The sequence below is a fragment of the Oncorhynchus mykiss genome, chromosome 22 (genome assembly GCF_013265735.2).
Source record: "Oncorhynchus mykiss isolate Arlee chromosome 22, USDA_OmykA_1.1, whole genome shotgun sequence".
Lineage (NCBI taxonomy): Eukaryota > Metazoa > Chordata > Actinopteri > Salmoniformes > Salmonidae > Oncorhynchus > Oncorhynchus mykiss.
The window spans coordinates 21,431,388-21,451,032 of record NC_048586.1 but is presented as its reverse complement, the minus strand read 5'-3'; the positions used below and the strand labels follow the sequence as shown (position 1 = coordinate 21,451,032).

The following is a 19,645-nucleotide window of genomic DNA, read 5'->3' as shown; positions in this document are numbered from 1 at the left end:
CTAAATAATGACAAAACAAAGGAAATAAAGGTCAGAACATGACAGATACCGATTATTGGAGGACCAAAAAAAGTAAAAAAATGTATTTGTAATAATGACAATTACAACAATACTGAATCAAATCATAGACTTAATTATAACATAATAACACATAGAAATACGAGCCTTTGGTCATTAATATGGTTGAATCCGGAAACGATCATTTCAAAAACTTTTATTATTTCAATGAACGCAAGAGAAGTGACACAATTTCACCTGGTTAATATTGCCTGCTAACCTGGATTTATTTTAGCTAAAATATGCAGGTTTAAAAATATATACTTCTGTGTATTGATTTTAAGAAAGGTATTGGTGTTTATGGTTAGGTACAGTCTGTCAACGATTGTGCTATTTCCGCAAATGCGCTTTTGTTAAATCATCCCCCAGCATTGCATCGATTATATCCAACTCAGGACACGCTAGATAAACTAGTAATATCATCAACCATGTGTAGTTAACGAGTGATTATGATTGGTTGATTGATTGTTTTTTATAATGTAAGTTTAATGCTAGCTAGCAACTTCCCTTGGCTTCTACTGCATTCACATAACAGGCAGGCTCCTCATGGAGTGCAATGAGAGGCAGGTGGTTAGAGCGTTGGACTAGTTAACCATGAGGTTGCAAGATTGAATCCCAGAGCTGACAAGGTGAAATTCTGTTGTTCTGCCCCTGAATAGGGCAGTTAACCCACCGTTCCTAGGCAGTCATTGAAAATAAGAATGTGTTCTTAACTGACTTGCCTTGTTAAATAAAGGTTAAATAAGGTGTAAAATAAGGTGTAAAAAAATACAGATTTCCGATTGCTATGAAAACTTGAAATTGGCCCTAATTAATCGGCCATTTCGATTAATCGGTCAACCTCTAGTAAAAACCAATGTTGACATTAGAGCATTATGGTCCTGTGTGACAAGGCCTTGACACCTTAATTGTTGAATGATGCTGATTGACTCGTGGTTCATAGACATCTTGAGGGCATGTTTACGTGTGAATTGAACACAAAGGCTATTTTACAGGAACGGTGAAAGCTTGTGGAGGCTCTACTGTGGGGATCTCAAAGACTATGACTTCTCAGTACAAGGTCAGAAGTGTTCTAAAAAGCTAGAATAACTTTCTCTAGTCTCCCCAAGACGTCAAATAGGACATTAGCCAGACAGGTCGTTACCAGCATTTCAACCACTATGGGTGGTCAGGCCTGGTGATCGAAACATAGCTGTACTGAACTTTGGGTGAATCTAAACTCTGTGTAGATTTTCCCTTTTATATTCACAAGATTAGGCTACATTTGCTCTACACTTGAGAAATCTGCTGACTATGAATACAATAGCTGGAAGAGATGTTCCAACATGTGATCATAATAAGAGAATACAGGCATGCATGCAGACCTACATATTGTTACATTTGTTTAATTAAGGAGCACGGACAATTCTGGATTGTAGTAGTCTGGTTGCAGAGCCCTCAACATGCTATGATTTGCACATAATGGGAAGTCTTGGTTGACTTGGCAATGTATTACAAACTTTGTTGGCTCAGAGTTTCTCATGACATGTTTGTATGTTAGCACAGTTAATTTGCATAGCATTAGCCACAGAATATGATGTTTCTTCCACACTTCCTTGTATTTCTTCCACACTTCCTTGTGTTATCTTGAATGTTCAGGTTCTGCTTCACCGCTTGCTTTTAGAGACTTTATTTATGGAGTGGGGAGGAAGAGACAGGCACTCTTAGGATGATCCATCCATTATTTTGGTTTCATCCAACTATGCCCGCAGGTACGGCTAATCTATTAGCCTCCTGTTCTCTGCTCTCTGAGTGTTGAGTGCTCTGCGCACAATGGCGCTTTGTAGTCACCGAACAAAACCCGTGACTCATTGAAAGAACCCATCAGGGGACTATAGTTGCTCAGCCATGTGAATCGCCTGCAACTCTCTCTCCATAGCCTGTTCAAAAAGTACAAATACTACTTATTGAAGAGTGATAAAAACAATGTAGTCAACAATGTACACGTTTAATTAGATGTACAGCCCTGCATTTGGAAAATCTCTTAAGGTGGGCTATGTATGCACTCCCATGCAAGTTCTCTCGCACACATACCCAGCCACTCACAAACACTCAAAGACACACACTCAGTCAAACTTCGCATCATATAGCATTTCATCTTGGAGCCAATATTAAACATAGGAAATCCTTAAACTGTTGATTTAGTAACACTCCACATGTCACCCCAGCACCTCTGTTCAATACGTACAGTCAAATAAGTTTCTATTCCAGCACATGCTAATTAATTACTACATTATCTGTAGCTAGAGCATTATGTTAGTGTCTCATTTACACCTGCATGTACAGGTCACTGCCAAAGTAAAGGAAACACCAACATAAAGCATCTTAAAAAGGGGGTTGGGCCACTACAAGCCGCCAGAACAACCTCAATGCACCTTGGCATAGATTCTAAATGTCTCTGGAATTCTATTGGAGGGGTTCAACACCATTCTTCCACAAGAAACACACACACACACACACACACACACACACACACACACACACACACACACACACACACACCAGAAACACTACACACACACACACACACACCCTTTAAACCCCTTATTCTCCTTTGAGACCCTGCATATCGGCATATTCAATCAAATGGAAAGATACTAAAAGTATATGGTTTTTAGTATGTTAAAAACCATGAATGGTGGGCATTTTTTGCATTTCACATGTACTATGGACATTGATATGCAACCCTCATATGCGAAACGCAATTCAAAATGCCATGGAGAGGCATAGTGTAACATGCCTTTTGATGAGCCCGCTGATAACCGTACATGATGAGAGAACAGATGCGGCACAACTGTTCAATTAACACTCCCATCCTCTGATACAGAGGAACACTGGAGGGAGCCTAGAGGCATCTGCTCAAGTGCAAGCATGGGACAAGAGAGACAGAAGAGAGAAGAGGGAGATCAGTGGGGAAGGAAAACAGAGGAAGGAGACAATAGATCGAAAGAAGACAGACAGACAGACAAGAGAGAGGATAAGGAGACAATAGACGAAGGGGGAAAAATGAGAAAAAAAGGATAATAGATGAAAGGGGAAGCAAAATCACTCTGTCGCATTGTACACACACACGCACACACACACACACACGCACGCACACGCACACGCACGCACGGACGCACGCACACACACACACACACACACACACACACAGACACACACACACACACACACACTGAGGCCTTGTGTCACGGGAGGCTTGTAGAAAAATGATTATTCAGGTTCTGAAGGCCAATGCAGACACATTTACTCACTGTGTCATGAAAAACATATTTCTGTCCAAGCCTGTAAAATATTCAAATTTTCCTAGCTTTCCCCCTCTCTATAAAAGTTGCTGTTGGAAGTGGTGGAAGTAATACCTGCCACAAACCATTAACTAATTAGATTTTAGTCATCAACTCTATTTTTGTAATCCATTTAGAACACCTTAGCTATTGACTAGTCCACCTGGGTAATAGTATGCTTTATGCTGTAAAACCTGATCATAAGGATAACATCCAATGGGCATTACTTAATGGTGCATTGTGTTGATGAGTAGCATCATTTGTTAGCTCTACTTCCCTCTCAAGTAAGAATGATTCCGAGTAAATTGATGACAATTTAAACTAAGCATGTCTCGTCGATTTCCTATTTCCCAAAGGCTGTTTTGGTTTGTGGTGCTGTGGCTCAAACTACAGACAGCGCCGCAAGTACCAGATAGCATATGCGCCGGCACTGCACCCACTTACAACGATCGCTGGATAGGGAGAGATAGGGAGAGGAGAAGCCAGTTGCGCGCGGTATACACGACTCTCGGGTGGTGAAAGTGTCAGTCGTCAAATAATCGGAGTCCACATATCCAACGGGGAGTTGCTTCATAGACGGTGCCTGGTTTATATTTTAATTTGGTCGTGTTTACCAGGTGTTTTACATTTTTTGGATAGGAACGTCTCTTAGGTTTCCAAGATGAACCAAACTGCCGGCGTTTCGCACCAATTGAAATACCAGTCTTCTGCGTCTTCGAAGGCTATGGCCAAGGTATGAACTTTATATCTCCAGGACATTGTATAATTTAAATGAGTTTGAAACATTATTGTTGCCCCATTTAAACTTGGGTTATTACGCTTGGGTCATTACGTAAAATAACAAGAAGTTCCATGTGAGCACCTCTATGCGCATAAGTAACTTTGTGGTGATGGAAAGCTTTGCGCAAAGAGACAAGAACTCTTTGGGCTGCCTTACATTATCATGTTGGATCATGTTTAGATGTGTGGCTATAAACATGACTTAGTTGATTCTCTGTTAGGTGTCTATTGTTGCTTTTGGGTGGGTTTCTGTTTGAGAAATGTTGCGGTACTACCACATAGATTAGGATATATGAAGATCCCTTTCACCAATGGCAGTATGTTGAATACTGTTCAGTATGTTCAACAATATGTTAAAGCCAAATGCACATATTTTATGGCATAAACAGCATTGTAGCGACAAACAATACTGCAGTACAACTATTTCAAATTCACATCACGTCGAGAGCGAAACATAAGAGGGGGGTGTATATGCTTCCAAAGTCTTCCTTTGTAGAGTGCATATCGATTCCCAGCCACTTTGATAGAAATATAAAAATATGATGACATGTGGTGATCTTTTCGTTAAGCCACCAAAAAGGTTATTACAGTAAGGTGCCATATAAAGCTTAACAGATTGCTTAATGAGCATTAATGTATGTGATGACGTCTCGGGCAGCGTTTCCCAAACTCGGTCCTCGGGACCGCAAGGTGTGCACCTTTTAGTCTTTGCTTTAACACTACACAGCTGATTCAAATGGTTAAAGGTTAATAATTAGTCTATTATTTGAATCATCTGTGTAGTGCAAGGGCTAAAACTAAAACGTGCACCCCTTGGCGACTTTGTTTGGGAAATCTTGCGCAAGGGAATTTGGGCGACATCGACCTGTTAAGAGTAAGTCAATCAATGTTCATGAAGATGTGCTCTGCGTCTTTTGGCGACTGTTTGAGTAGGTCTCTCTCTCTCTTTCTCTCATAAGAATGCAAGTTAAGCAGAATAATATAGGTATATTATTTTCCGAATTAATTGTGCATTGTGTTACTCTAGCCTTCCATGGAAATGCCACATGTTGACTGTGTGAATAGATTAATTCATTCAATTCTTATTTCACCTCCTGTGCTATGTTGTAGTTTTTGGAGGAATGTACTTCATGGTGCTTGATATTTTATTGATGCCCCCCAAAAATGTGATACTGAAACTCCAAAGTGTCTCCATGCTTGCCTCTATCAGTAGGCTATTGTAACCATACACCACACAACCGCAGCCTGTCCCCGTTTTTTTTCATAATCTTGGTTGAAGGGGTAAGAATTTGTGTTGGTGTGCAGTAATATACATATTCTGGACTCTGACATGGCTCATTCTGATATTTCTTAATTTAATTGTTTTACTTTTTGCATTATGGTTGCATTGTTCTATATTGCTATATATTATTACTGCACTGTTTGAGCTAAAAACATCAGCATTTTGCTCCACATGCGATAACATTTGCAAATCTGTGTACCTGAGCAGTACACTTTGATTTGATTTTGATATGGTCTTCCACAGTGACTCAACAGTGTTATTGATTTTGGCACGGGTTCTCAATCCCTTTTCAACCTCAAACTCCTATAGGTCAAATTTTTGATGGAGGAAACTTTATAGATTTTTACTTCAAAATGTATGTATGCATATTTGGGAATGACATTCAAAATAGAAATGTGCATGCAGTTGATTTGTCATCGAGTTGGTGGATACATTACTCAATGACAGCCCTTCTCTCCACCTGCTTTGTTGAATATAGTTTGAAAGCTGAAAACAATTTTCCAGACATGCTGACAGGTGACTTGTCTTGGGCTGGCAAATGTAAACATGTTGCATCATGAAGTCTTATACATATAATCACACATCTTGGGTCTTATGTGACCCAATTCAGGAAACGAGGTGTATGTCGCAAGTCACCTCTTCACAGGAGAGCCGTTTGAACGTAAAAAATATTTCTTTATCAAAATGCTTTTTTTGACAGAAATGCCTTCTCGAACATGTGAACGTTCAGGTGTCTTAATAACAAACGTGCATGCCATGGGGCGGCAGGGTAGCCTAGTGTTGGACTAGTTACCGAAGTTCCAATACCCGAGCTGACAAGGTACGAATCTGTCGTTCTGCCCCTGAACAGGCAGTTAACCCACTGTTCCTAGGCCACCATTGAAAATAAGAATTTGTTCTTAACTGACTTGCCTAGTTAAGTAAAGGTAAAAAATAAAAAAAATGAATCTGTAAATACAAATAAAATGGTTAAATTAGGAGCCTAGTTTGGTTTAGCCACAGAAAAAGTAAGCAACCTTCTCACTGGCCATGATTGGCTGAGATAATGAGTGGGCTGGACATGCCGAGAGATAGGTCTGGATTGGTCTGCGGTGTAGCATCTTTTGTCTATAAAATGGCTGTTTGTGCATAGATAAACCTTTCTACTGCAGTTTTTTCGAAATATATAACGTTAGCCATGGAGAACTGCAAATATTGTTCCCCTGAATTTATCAGGTGCTATCAACAAAGGTCAGTGGGAAAAAGTTGTGATGGACTACTTTCTGGAAGACGATCGTGCCATGCCGACTCTCTCTGACACTGGAAATTAATCAAACAATGAGGAAATCCCTGATTTAGGTTACATTTTCATTGAATAAGACATTGTAGAGTCTTCTGATGACAGTGATGGGGAAGAAACGGCAAACAATAGTGTTGTCACGGAGATGTTAACCGAGTTTTGAAATCAGTGGAATATCTGGTAGAAGCAGAGTATGATAAGGAGATTAATAGAATTCTGGCATTTGATTGCAAATGCATAGGGAGTCAAAGAGAACACAGAAGGCTGTTGTGTAAAACATGTTTCCGGATTACATCTTCAAACTAAAGGCAACCATGGCATCCGTGACAGAGAGGGAGAAAGATCTGATGATTCTTATGGCATTGCACACGGCCAGTGTGAACCAGAGTGACTTGACACAACGAGCCAAACAAGCTGTGCAAACTAAAAGGAAACGACAAGACGTCTATTTATTAAAAAGGGTTGCAGTCTGCTGTGAAGCTTTCAACTATGTATACTGGTAAGAATCTAGATACAGTTTCAGATATTATACGTTTCTAATGTAGTTAGAAAGTTGTTTTCATTGCAAGTTAAAGCTTGCTGTTAGCTAGCCAGCTGAAGTTCGATGGCTGGCTTACTAGCTAACATTGAACCTATTTGGTGAACTTTAGCTAGCTATGACAATCGTTTTTTTCTATTTATAATTAAAGCTTGCTGTTAGCTAGCCAGCTGAGGTTAGATGGCTGGCTAGCTAACTAACATTACGTGTATGAACTGTATGTAGTGATGTTTAACTCAGAATGCCATGTCACATCTATTGTATAATATTGCTAAAATATTTGTATCTGGATTTTGTCTTTCAGCATCAATGGAATATCCTGACTCTCCTCCACCAGTCATACAAGAAGAATGGTCTAATTTATTTCATTTTTTATTTTACCTTTACTTAACTAGGCAAGTCAGTTAAGAACACATTTTTATTTTCAATGATGGCCTAGGAACAGTGGGATAACTGCCTGTTCAGGGGCAGAACAACAGATTTGTAATGCCTCCTATCAAAAATAAAGCTGGCCCAAGCAAGCACAGGTTACACCTGAAGCATGAGCACTTGCAGTGAGTGGTTAACTTCCTCAATAACTCTGCAGAGGACAATGCAATAGTATTATCAAATATTTTTTTCCTGGAAGTTGTCCTTATTGTAGGCCAGTTTTAGTCTTAATCTTTACTACACTACTCACTGTTTAGCACATGACCTCACATGTGAATCCTTAAAGAGATGGGTGGGGCTGGCTTAAAAGGATGTGAACAATGCTGAATGGGTGTGGACAAAGGAGAGCTCTCCAGTAGGTACCAAAACATTCAAAGGTCCTTTTCTAAAATGTGAGTTTACAAGTTTATCAATTTTCAAAGCAGAATTACTTTCCCATTGTTCCTCAAAAATGCAGTGTCTGATATACAATTTTTTGGCTCTGAGTCGCTAATTTTACCAATGTAAAAAACAAATTTTGCTACGTAAGACTGAATTCATGTGGTGTGTCACATATGCAGTGTCAAATATTTGACTCCAGATTGATATTAGAGAGATTTCAAACTAACCAAGTTGGTTTGACATTGCATGCTTCTTGTGGGTGTTGTGTTAGCCCTTAGCCCTGATTGCAGCGATACAACCTCTGCCATCAACAGTCCTTGTTATTCAATTACCTTGTTATTGTACAGGCCAAGCCTGCCTACATAAGTGCTCTTGTTAGCATTCTGCCATATACAGTGGGGAGAACAAGTATTTGATACACTGCCTATTTAGCAGGTTTTCCTACTTACAAAGCATGTAGAGGTCTGTGTATCATAGGTACACTTCAACCGTGATAGACAGAATCTAAAACAAAAATCAAGAAAATCACATTGTATGATTTTTAAGTAATTAATTTGCATTTTATTGCATGACATAAGTATTTGATCACCTACCAACCAGTAAGAATTCCGGCTCTCACAGACCTGTTAGTTTTTCTTTAAGAAGCCCTCCTGTTCTCCACTCATTACCTGTATTAACTGCACCTGTTTGAACCCGTTACCTGTATAAAAGACACCAGTCCACACACTCAATCAAAAAGACTCCAACCTCTCCACAATGGCCAAGACCAGGGAGCTGTTTAAGGACATCAGGGTTAAATCGTAGACCTGCACAAGGCTGGGATGGGCTACAGAACAATAGGCAAGCAGCTTGGTGAGAAGGCAACAACTGTTGGTGCAATTATTAGAAAATGGAAGAAGTTCAAGATGACGGTCAATCACCCTCAGTCTGGGGCTCCATGCAAGATCTCACCTCGTGGGGCATCAATGATCATGAGGAAGGTGAGGGATCAGCCCAGAACTACACGGCAGGACCTGGTCAATGACCTGAAGAGAGCTGAGACCACAGTCTCAAAGAAAACCATTAGTAACACACTACGCCGTCATGGATTAAAATTCTGCAGCGCATGCAAACAAAGGTTTCTGTACCAAATATTAAGTTCTGCTTTTCTGATGTATCAAATACTTATGTCATGCAATAAAATGCAAATTAATTACTTAAAAATCATACAATGTGATTTTCTGGATTTTTGTCAGTTGAAGTGTACCTATGATAAAAATTACAGACCTCTACAGGCTTTGTAAGTAGGAAAACCTGCAAAATTGGCAGTGTATCAAATACTTGTTCTCCCCACTGTACAGGACCACATCAGCCAAACATGGTCTAGGGCCATTCAAATAATTCTGTACGTACCCATTTAGTATATGTTACGTTAGATAACATTATGAATGGAATAGCAGTCAATAGCAGGACATATAGTATCGTACGTTTTACCTGGTCATACAATACATTTATACGTCTTTCTCTGAGACCAGGTTGCTTGTTGCATAGTAACTACAAAATAAAATTATGGGCAGAAGTTACTTTGGTGGTTAGGAGAACTAACAACAAAAGTTAGGATAATTTACATGAAAGGTTAGATGACATAGGTTAGGTGAATTAGCTTAAGTTTAGAATAAGGGTTAGAGGGCCTCCCGGGTGGGGCAGTGGTCTAGGGCACTGCATTGCAGCAGAGACCCTGGGTTCGCGCCCAGGCTCTGTCGCAGCGACGCACAATTGGCCTAGCGTCGTCCGGGTTAGGGAGGGTTTGGCCGGTAGGGATATCCTTGTCTCATCATGCACCAGCCGGGCGCAGTGCGCACTAACCAAGGTAGCCAGGTGCACGGTGTTTCCTCCGATGCATTGGTGTGGCTGGCTTCCGGGCTGTGTTAAGGAGCAGTGCGGCTTGGTTGGGTTGTGTTTTGGAGGATGCATGGCATTCCATCTTTGTCTCTCTCGAGCCCGTACGAGGGAGTTGTAGCGATGAGACAAGATAGTAATTACTAACAATTGGATACCACGAAATTGGGGAGAAAAGGGGTTAGCTAAAATCATTCATTTTAAAATGAAAAAAAAAAAAGAATAAGAATAAGTGTAAGAATAAGTGTACCTAAAATGCTACAGTTGTCCCTGATGCAACTTGAACAAGCAACACAGTCGGTCGCTGATTATACCCAACCTAATTGTTGGAGGATACCCGGAATCAGGAGAGAATAAGCAGGAAATCCGGAATCCTCCAACCAGGATTTGAGGAAAACATGGGAAATTTTAAACCATGTTGCGCCTCAGTCACTAAGACTCGGCAGTACTGGGACAGCAGTATGGTGCTGAAATAGGAAAGAACACTAGGCTGGCTGATTTATGTAACCTATCCTTTGTTCTTGAGAGGAAAGCTCAGGAGCATACTTGAAACCTGAATGGCAGTGAGACACTCCAAGACAAAAGGATCTCCACGGGATCTTTAATGTTGATGTATTGAAATATTACAATTATTGACAGTGAAAGACCCAACACCTCACGTATTGTGGGCTACTTTCCTTCAGAAAATACTGTTATGTTTAGAACGCTAGAGTACAAATTGTGCTTGGTTCAAATTGAGGGCACAGCAGTATTTCAAACTCCAGACAACATAACAGCATGTAACACTATTAACTATTCCGTCATCTCATGCGAACCTGTCCTGGATCCTGTATTAGATCCTTAAACAAGAGGAACCAATTTACCATACTTTTCAACACAGTTGGATAAATCTTTAGGCCACCTCCGTGTCAAACAAAAGCTTATCTCTGTCCCAGTGCGTGACCTCCCCCTGTCAGTGTTTTGGATCTTAACCAGACTCGTTGATACTCTTAATTGCTCACATTCTATTTCTCTTTATATACACAATCCAATGAAGAAGAGGCAGCAGATTTTTTGTGGGCTTTAACTTTGAGGCTCCTGTAGGCATCTGCATTTCCCATAATCTGGTGCTTAAAAGTGACAGGTCCATCCAAGCACAGATAGGGAGATAAACTAAACCGGCCCCATCAGAAAGCAGGAAGCAAAGCAGTGGCCTAGCGCAGCTTTGCGGGGCCCCCGCCTGGTCAGAAAAATGTAATAGCTAATCTCATGCTATTTTACACATTTTGTTGTGAGGCTGAGAAAAAATGTTGCTGTTTTAGAGCTCAGAGGTCCTTGAAAGAGGGGACAATGTCAACCTTTTTGGGGCATTTCCAGGCATAGAGCCAAAATGGAAATTAATGATATTGAAAGTATTTAGAAAATTCCCCAAACAAATATTTCCCCTTAGAAAATTCCCCTAAAAGTACATTTTAAGCTCAAATAATGCAATATATATTTTTTTACTATAATTTAAAAAAAATCCTACAATTTTGCCATGAGGCTGAGAGAACATGTTGCAGTTTTAATGCTAATTTCCTGTAATTCTTGTGTGGGGGGGCGGATGTCAGTAAAGCCAAGGCTTTAGAGGCTGTAGTTGTCTGGGATAACCAGCCGCCTTACTGATAAGGTGATAAAAGTGCAATATTATTGTACAATAGCAGGGCTGGCTGTCATATAGGCATAGGTGGGGTGCTATGATGGATTTACATCCCCTTCCCACTAAAGGGTGTCTTAGCTGTCTTATAAAAGTGTTGTTATTGAGAACTGCTCACATTCTTACCATTGTCTCTTTATGATGACACGTGTGAGTGAGTGTGATTGTATCAGACCTTCTGGACCCCTCACCCTGTTACATTGCACTCTATGCAGAACTGAAGATTGTTTTGGGCTGATTTTGCTTTAAGAATCAGATAAATAAGTCCACTCACACATAGTTGGAGAAATTTGGGTGAGTATTGCTATCCCCCTCCCCCAGGGCCCAATACAGCAATCACAGCCACTTACAAACTGAGAAACTGAGAGAAAGCAATCACAATTGTCATGTACAAAATTCACTTGCAAAGTTCAATAACTCAAACCTCAGATATTCACTGTTTGAGAGAAAGCAATTTTGAGTTAGAGAGCTTTTGGGGAAAGTAATTGCATATCAGAGAAACCAATATTTATATATTACTAATTGAGTTTACACAGTGGGGTAAAACTAATCTCAGAAGTTCATCAATTAGTAATCATGATCATTAAATCATTATAAACGACGGCACTTATTTATTCACAATTAAAAAGAGCACAGTGAGAGAGAAACATATGACAGGCACACATTTCTGTAGTGAATTTGCGGTGAACTTAATTTTACCGTGTGGAAATATAGCACATCATAACATAACACCATTAGATATGACAAAACCAAAGTGATAGGCCTAACTGTTTCATATTTCGCAGTATGGGGATGATGCAGACGTGTGATGATATGAAGTTGTAGTGAAGGCTGGATGATGAAGGGTCGCAGTGAGGGGAAGTAGGGGTTAATGGACCCTATAATGGAGGAGTGATGGAGGCCAGTAACTGAATAATGGGCTGATAGGATTGTGGAAGACAGACTGAGGGTTGTGATGGAGAAAATAGAGACGGTGAGACTGGAGTGAAGAGGGAGGAATGTGGGTTTTCATGGTGGAAGGATGTGAAGATTGAAGAAGAATAATGAGTGAAGTTGAATCGACTGTGGTGACCCCCAGTGCGCAAAACTGGTTGCACTGACGATATTGTGATGTCTTTTATGACATCATGGTTAGGTTGTACACTGGTTGTATAAGGACCTTTTGTGAATGTATTTTTTGCAACCAGAAAATACGTTTTAACCTGGTTGTCTTAACCAAAATATCAAGTCCAATTGTATTGGTCACATACACATGGTTAGCAGATGTTAATGCGAGTGTAGCGAAATACTTGTGCTTCTAGTACTTACAGTGCAGTAATATCTAACAAGTAATCTAACAATTCCCCAACAACTACCTAATACACACAAATCTAAAGGGGTGAATGAGAATATGTACATATAAGTATATGGATATATGGATGAGCGATGGCCGAGCAGCAAAGGCAAGGTGCAATAGATAGTATAAAATACAGTATATACGTACATATGATACGAGTAATTTAAGATGTGTAAACATTATTAAAGTGGCATTGTTTAAAGTGACTAGTGATCCATTTATTAAAGTGGCCAGTGAGTTGGTCTCAATATAGGCAGCAGCCTCTCTGAGTTAGAGATTGCTGTTTAGAAGCTGTGATACAGCCTGACAGGATGCTCTCGATTGTGCATCTGTAAAAGTTTGTCAGGGTTTTGGGTGACAAGCCACATTTATTCAGCCTCCTGAGATTGAAGAGGTGCTGTTGCACCTTTTTCACCACATTGTCTGTGTGGGTGGACCATTTCAGTTTGTCTGTGATGTGTACGCCGGGGATCTTAAAACTTTCCACCTTCTCCACCACTGTCCCTTCGATGTGGATATGGGGGCGCTCCCTCTCCTGTTTCCTGAAGTCCACGATCATCTCCTTTGTTTTGTTGACGTTGAGTGAGAGGTTGTTTTCCTGACACCACACTCTGAGTGCCCTCACCTCCTCCCTGTAGGCTATCTCGTCGTTGTTGGTAATCAAGCCCACTACTGTTGTGTCATCTGCAAACTTGATGATTGAGTTGGAGGCGTGCATGGTCACGCAGCCGTGGGTGAACAGGGAGTTTCAGGAGGGGGCTGAGCACGCACCCTTGTTTGGGCCCCCAGTGTTGAGGGTCAGTGAACTAGAGATGTTGTTTCCTACCTTCAACACCTGGGGGTGGCCCGTTAGAAAGTCCAGGACACAATTGCACAGGGCGGTGTTGAGACCCCGGGCCTCCAGCTTGATGATGAGCTTGGAGGGTACTGTGATGTTGAATGCTGAGCTGTAGTCAATGAACAGCAGTCTTACATAGGTATTAATGATGTCTTTCCCATGATATCTTGATCTCGTCATGAAAAATATGTCTTTACATGGTTTAAACCAGAATTTTTTGCCGGGATGTTAGTGTTGGTAGTATAATTGCAGTGTTTGGTAGTATTCTGTGACATTAGGATATTTCAAATGCTACAATCCTTGAAACATGGATGAACATCCTGTTCTGACACTTTCCAACACAAGAACTGAATCTGTTAAGAGTGCTTTGAGATTTGCTGCCCCAACATCTTGAAACACCTTTCAGAAAGTCTTAAAACTATATTTTATTCAGATTGATCATTTGAAATAATTCATTGGAGGGCAGCTGACCACAGATAGCATAATCTATGTTCTGCACTTTGCACTGTTTTAACTCCCATTCATTGATATGTTCTAATGTGTCTATTGTGTAATTATAATATGTTTGCTGCTCTCTTGGACAAGAGATGTATATCTCAATGTGACTTCTCTGGTTAAATAAAGGATCAAAAAAAGTACATACAGTTGAAGTCGGAAGTTCATCAAAACTCATTTTTCAACCACTCCACAAATTTCTTGCTAACACACTATAGTTTTGGCAAGTTGGTTTGGACATCTACTTTGTGCATGACACAAGTAATTTTTCTAACAATTGTTTACAGACAGATTATTTCACTTATAATTCACTGTATCACAATCCCAGTGGGTCAGAAGTTTACATACACTAAGTTGACTGCCTATAAATAGCTTGGAAAATTCCAGAAAATGATGTCATAGCTTTAGAAGCTTCTGATAGGCCAATTGACATAATTTGAGTTAATTGGAGGTGTACCTGTGAATGTATTTCAAGGCCTACCTTCAAACTCAGTGCCTCTTAACTACATCATAGGAAAATCCAAAGAAATCAGCCAAGACCTCAGAAAAAAAATTGTAGACCTCCACAAGTCTGGTTCATCCTTCAGAGCAATTTCTAAGTGCCTGAAGGTACCACGTTCATCTGTACAAACAACAGTACGCAAGTATAAACACCATGGGACCACGCAGCCATCATACCGCTCAGGAAGGAGACAAGTTCTGTCTCCTAGAGATGAACGTACTTTGGTGCGAAAGTGAAATCAATCCCAGAACAACAGCAAAGGACCTTGTGGAGATGCTGGAGAAAACAGGTACACAAGTATCTATATCCACAGTAAAACGAGCCCTATATCAACATAACCTGAAAGGCCTCTCAGCAAGGAAGAAGCCACTGCTCCAAAACCGCCATAAAAAAGCCAGTCTACGGTTTGCAACTGCACATGGTGGCAAAGATCGTACTTTTTGGAGAAATGTCCTCTGGTCTGATGAAATAAAAATGGAACTGTTTGGCCATTAATGACCATTGTTATGTTTGGAGGAAAAAGGGGTAGGCTTGCAAGCCGAAGATCACCATACTACCTGTGAAGCACTGGGGTGGCAGCATAATGTTTTGGGGGGGCTTTGATGTAGGAGGGACTGATAGATCGCAACAAATAGATGGCATCATGAGAGAGGGAAATGATGTGGATATATTGAAGCAACATCTCAAGACATCAGTCAGGAAGTTAAAGCTTGGTCGCAAATGGGTTTTCCAAACGGACAGTGACCCCAAGCATACTTCCAAAGTTGTGGCAAAATGGCTTAAGGAGAACAAAGTCAAGGTATTGGAGAGGCCATCACAAAGCCCTGACCTCAATCCTATAGAAAATTTGTGGGCAGAACTGAAAAAGCGTGTGTGAGCAAGGAGGCCTACACACCTGACTCAGTTACACCAGCTCTGTCAAGACGAATGGGACAAAATTAACCCAACTTATTGTGGGAAGCTTGTGGAAGGCTACCCAAAACGTTTGACCCAAGTTAAAGAATTTAAAGGCAATGCTACCAAATACGAATTGAGTGTATGTAAACTTCTGACCCACTGGAAATGTGATGAAAGAAATAAAAGCTGAAATAAATCATTCTCTCTACTATTGTTCTGACATTTCACATTCTTAAAATGAAATGGTGATCCTAACTGACCTAAGACAGGGAATTTTTACTAGAATTTAGTGTCAGGAATTGTGAAAAACTGAGTTTAAATCTATTTGGCTCAGGTGTATGTAAACTTCTGACTTCAACAATACATTCTTGCCTATGGGCAATTCCATCATAATGTAATTACGCTGAGACGCTATTATTTATTTTTTAAAGTTTATTCTTTTACCAAACATTCTATCGGCCCAGTTTTTCCAGTAAATGTGTTTTTGTAAAATGTTCTGGGCAAATTGTTAAATAGGTCTTGTGTCATGTACTGTCATGTTGTCTTGTCTCTGTCCTTTCCCTTCACCCTGTCTCCCTCTGCTGGTCGTTGTTATGTTACCTTTTCTCCCCCTCTTTTCCCCAGCTGTGCCCTGTCTCCTCCTAACTACCTCGTCACCCCGTTCCCCACCTGTTCCCTTTTTCCCTCTGATTAGGTCCCTATATCTGTCTCTGTTTCTGCTCCTGTCCTTGTCGGATTCTTGTTTGTTTGTTTGTGTGTCTCATGCCTGAACCAGACTATCATCGTGTGTGCTGCAACCTTGTCCTGTCCTGTCGGAATCTACCTGTCCATCTGAGCCCACGTATGTTCGTCATTAAAGTACTCTGTTTGTTAATTCGCTTTTGGGTCCTCATTCACGCACCATAACAGAAGAATCCGACCAAGAATGGACCCAGCGACTTCGGATCCTCTCCACTCAGCCGTCGAGATCCAGGGAGCGATGCTAGGCAGACACAAGCAGGAATTGTCTGCTGCTCGACATGCCGTTGAGACCCTGGCCACCCAAGTCTCCAACCTCACAGAACAGGTTCACCATCTCCGCCTCGATCCACCGGCCACTTCCAGGGCTTTCGAATCTCCGGAGCCCAGAATCAATAACCCGCCGTGTTACTCTGGGGAGCCCACTGAATGCCGCTCGTTCCTCACCCAGTGTGATATTGTGTTTTCTCTCCAGCCCAACACTTACTCCAGGAGCACTGCTCGTGTCGCCTACGTCATATCTCTCCTTATTGGACGGGCTCGTGAGTGGGGCACGGCAATCTGGGAGGCAAGGGCTGAGTGTATTAACCAGTATCAAGACTTTAAGGAGGAGATGATACGGGTTTTTGATCGATCTGTTTTTGGGGAGGAGGCTTCCAGGGCCCTGTCTTCCCTATGTCAAGGCAATCGATCCATAACAGACTACTCTATTGAGTTTCGCACTCTTGCTGTCTCCAGTGGCTGGAACGAGCCGGCCTTGCTCGCTCGTCTTCTGGAGGGTTTCCGCGCAGAGGTAAAGGATGAGATTCTCTCCCGGGAGGTTCCTTCCAGCGTGGATTCCTTGATTGAACTCGCTATTCGCATTGAGCGACGGGTTGATCTTCGTCACCGAGCTCGTGGAAAGGAGCTCGCGCTCTCCGTCGCCTCCCTCTCCGCATCACTACCATCTTCCTCTGCCGGCTCGGGTGCTGAGCCCATGCGGCTGGGAGGTATCCGCATCTCGACTAAGGAGAGGGAACGGAGAATCACCAACCGCCTCTGTCTCTATTGCGGTTCCGCTGGTCATTTTGCCACTTCATGTCCAGTAAAAGGCCAGAGCTCGTCAGTAAGCGGAGGGCTACTGGTGAGCGCTACTACTCCTGTCTCTCCTTCAAGATCCTGCACTACCTTGTCGGTCCATCTACGCTGGACCGGTTCGTCAGCTTCCTGCAGTGCCTTAATAGACTCTGGGGCGGAGGGCTGTTTTATGGACGAGACCTGGGCTCGGGAACATGACATTCCTCTCAGACAGTTAAAGGAGCCCACGGCCTTGTTCGCCCTGGATGGTAGTCCTCTCCCCAGGATTCAGCGTGAGACGCTACCTTTAACCCTCACTGTTTCTGGTAATCATAGTGAAACCATTTCTTTTTTAATTTTTCGTTCACCTTTTACACCTGTTGTTTTGGGCCATCCCTGGCTAGTTTGTCATAATCCTTCCATTAATTGGTCTAGTAATTCTATCCTCTCCTGGAACGTCTCTTGTCATGTGAAATGTTTAATGTCTGCTATCCCTCCTGTTTCCTCTGTCTCTTCTTCACAGGAGGAGCCTGGTGATTTGACAGGGGTGCCGGAGGAATATCACGATCTGCGCACGGTGTTCAGTCGGTCCAGGGCCACCTCTCTTCCTCCACACCGGTCGTATGATTGTAGTATTGATCTCCTTCCGGGAACCACCCCCCCCCCGGGGTAGACTATACTCTCTGTCGGCTCCCGAACGTAAGGCTCTCGAAGATTATTTGTCTGTAGCTCTTGACGCCGGTACCATAGTCCCCTCCTCCTCTCCCGCCGGAGCGGGGTTTTTTTTTGTCAAGAAGAAGGACGGGTCTCTGCGCCCCTGCATAGATTATCGAGGGCTGAATGACATAACAGTGAAGAATCGTTATCCGCTTCCTCTTATGTCTTCAGCCTTCGAGATCCTGCAGGGAGCCAGGTTTTTCACTAAGTTGGACCTTCGTAACGCTTACCATCTCGTGCGCATCAGGGAGGGGGACGAGTGGAAGACGGCGTTTAACACTCCGTTAGGGCACTTTGAATACCGGGTTCTTCCTTTCGGCCTCGCTAACGCTCCAGCTGTCTTTCAGGCATTAGTCAATGATGTCCTGAGAGACATGCTGAACATCTTTGTTTTCGTTTACCTTGACGATATCCTGATTTTTTCACCGTCACTCCAGGTTCATGTTCAGCACGTTCGACGTGTCCTCCAGCGCCTTTTAGAGAATTGTCTTTTCGTGAAGGCTGAGAAGTGCACTTTTCATGCCTCCTCCGTCACATTTCTCGGTTCTGTTATTTCCGCTGAAGGCATTAAGATGGATCCCGCTAAGGTCCAAGCTGTCATTGATTGGCCCGTCCCTAAGTCACGCGTCGAGCTGCAGCGCTTTCTCGGCTTCGCGAACTTCTATCGTCGTTTCATCCGTAATTTCGGTCAGGTGGCAGCTCCTCTCACAGCCCTTACTTCTGTCAAGACGTGCTTTAAGTGGTCCGTTTCCGCCCAGGGAGCTTTTGATCTCCTCAAGAATCGTTTTACATCCGCTCCTATCCTTGTTACACCTGACGTCTCTAGACAGTTCGTTGTCGAGGTTGACGCGTCAGAGGTGGGAGTGGGAGCCATCCTTTCTCAGCGCTCCCTCTCTGACGACAAGGTCCACCCATGCGCGTATTTTTCTCATCGCCTGTCGCCGTCGGAACGTAACTATGATGTGGGTAACCGCGAACTGCTCGCCATCCGGTTAGCCCTAGGCGAATGGCGACAGTGGTTGGAGGGGGCGACCGTTCCTTTTGTCGTTTGGACTGACCATAGGAACCTTGAGTACATCCGTTCTGCCAAACGACTTAATGCGCGTCAGGCGCGTTGGGCGCTGTTTTTCGCTCGTTTCGAGTTCGTGATTTCTTATCGTCCGGGCTCTAAGAACACCAAGCCTGATGCTTTGTCTCGTCTCTTCAGTTCTTCAGTAGCCTCCACTGATCCCGAGGGGATTCTCCCTGAGGGGCGTGTTGTCGGGTTGACTGTCTGGGGAATTGAGAGGCAGGTAAAGCAAGCACTCACTCAAACTCCGTCGCCGCGCGCTTGTCCTAGGAACCTTCTTTTCGTTCCCGTTCCTACTCGTCTGGCCGTTCTTCAGTGGGCTCACTCTGCCAAGTTAGCCGGCCACCCTGGCGTTCGGGGTACGCTTGCTTCCAT

The 19,645-nt window shown here is 42.5% G+C and overlaps 1 protein-coding gene across 3 annotated transcripts in view; it reads left to right on the top strand.

Moving 5' to 3' along the window:
- Positions 1-3,829: 3,829 nt before the first annotated feature.
- Positions 3,830-19,645, top strand: part of LOC110501587 (inactive dipeptidyl peptidase 10) — a 304,120-nt gene continuing 288,304 nt past the window's right edge. For 2 of the 3 annotated variants that reach the window (XM_036958955.1, XM_021579258.2), the window contains exon 1: positions 3,833-4,113. In XM_036958955.1, the coding sequence (XP_036814850.1) occupies positions 4,042-4,113 (72 nt within the window). In that variant the 5' untranslated portion in view covers positions 3,833-4,041. Of the gene's footprint in view, positions 4,114-19,645 lie in introns of all 3 variants that reach the window. The other variant, XM_021579260.2, reaches the window with a different exon arrangement.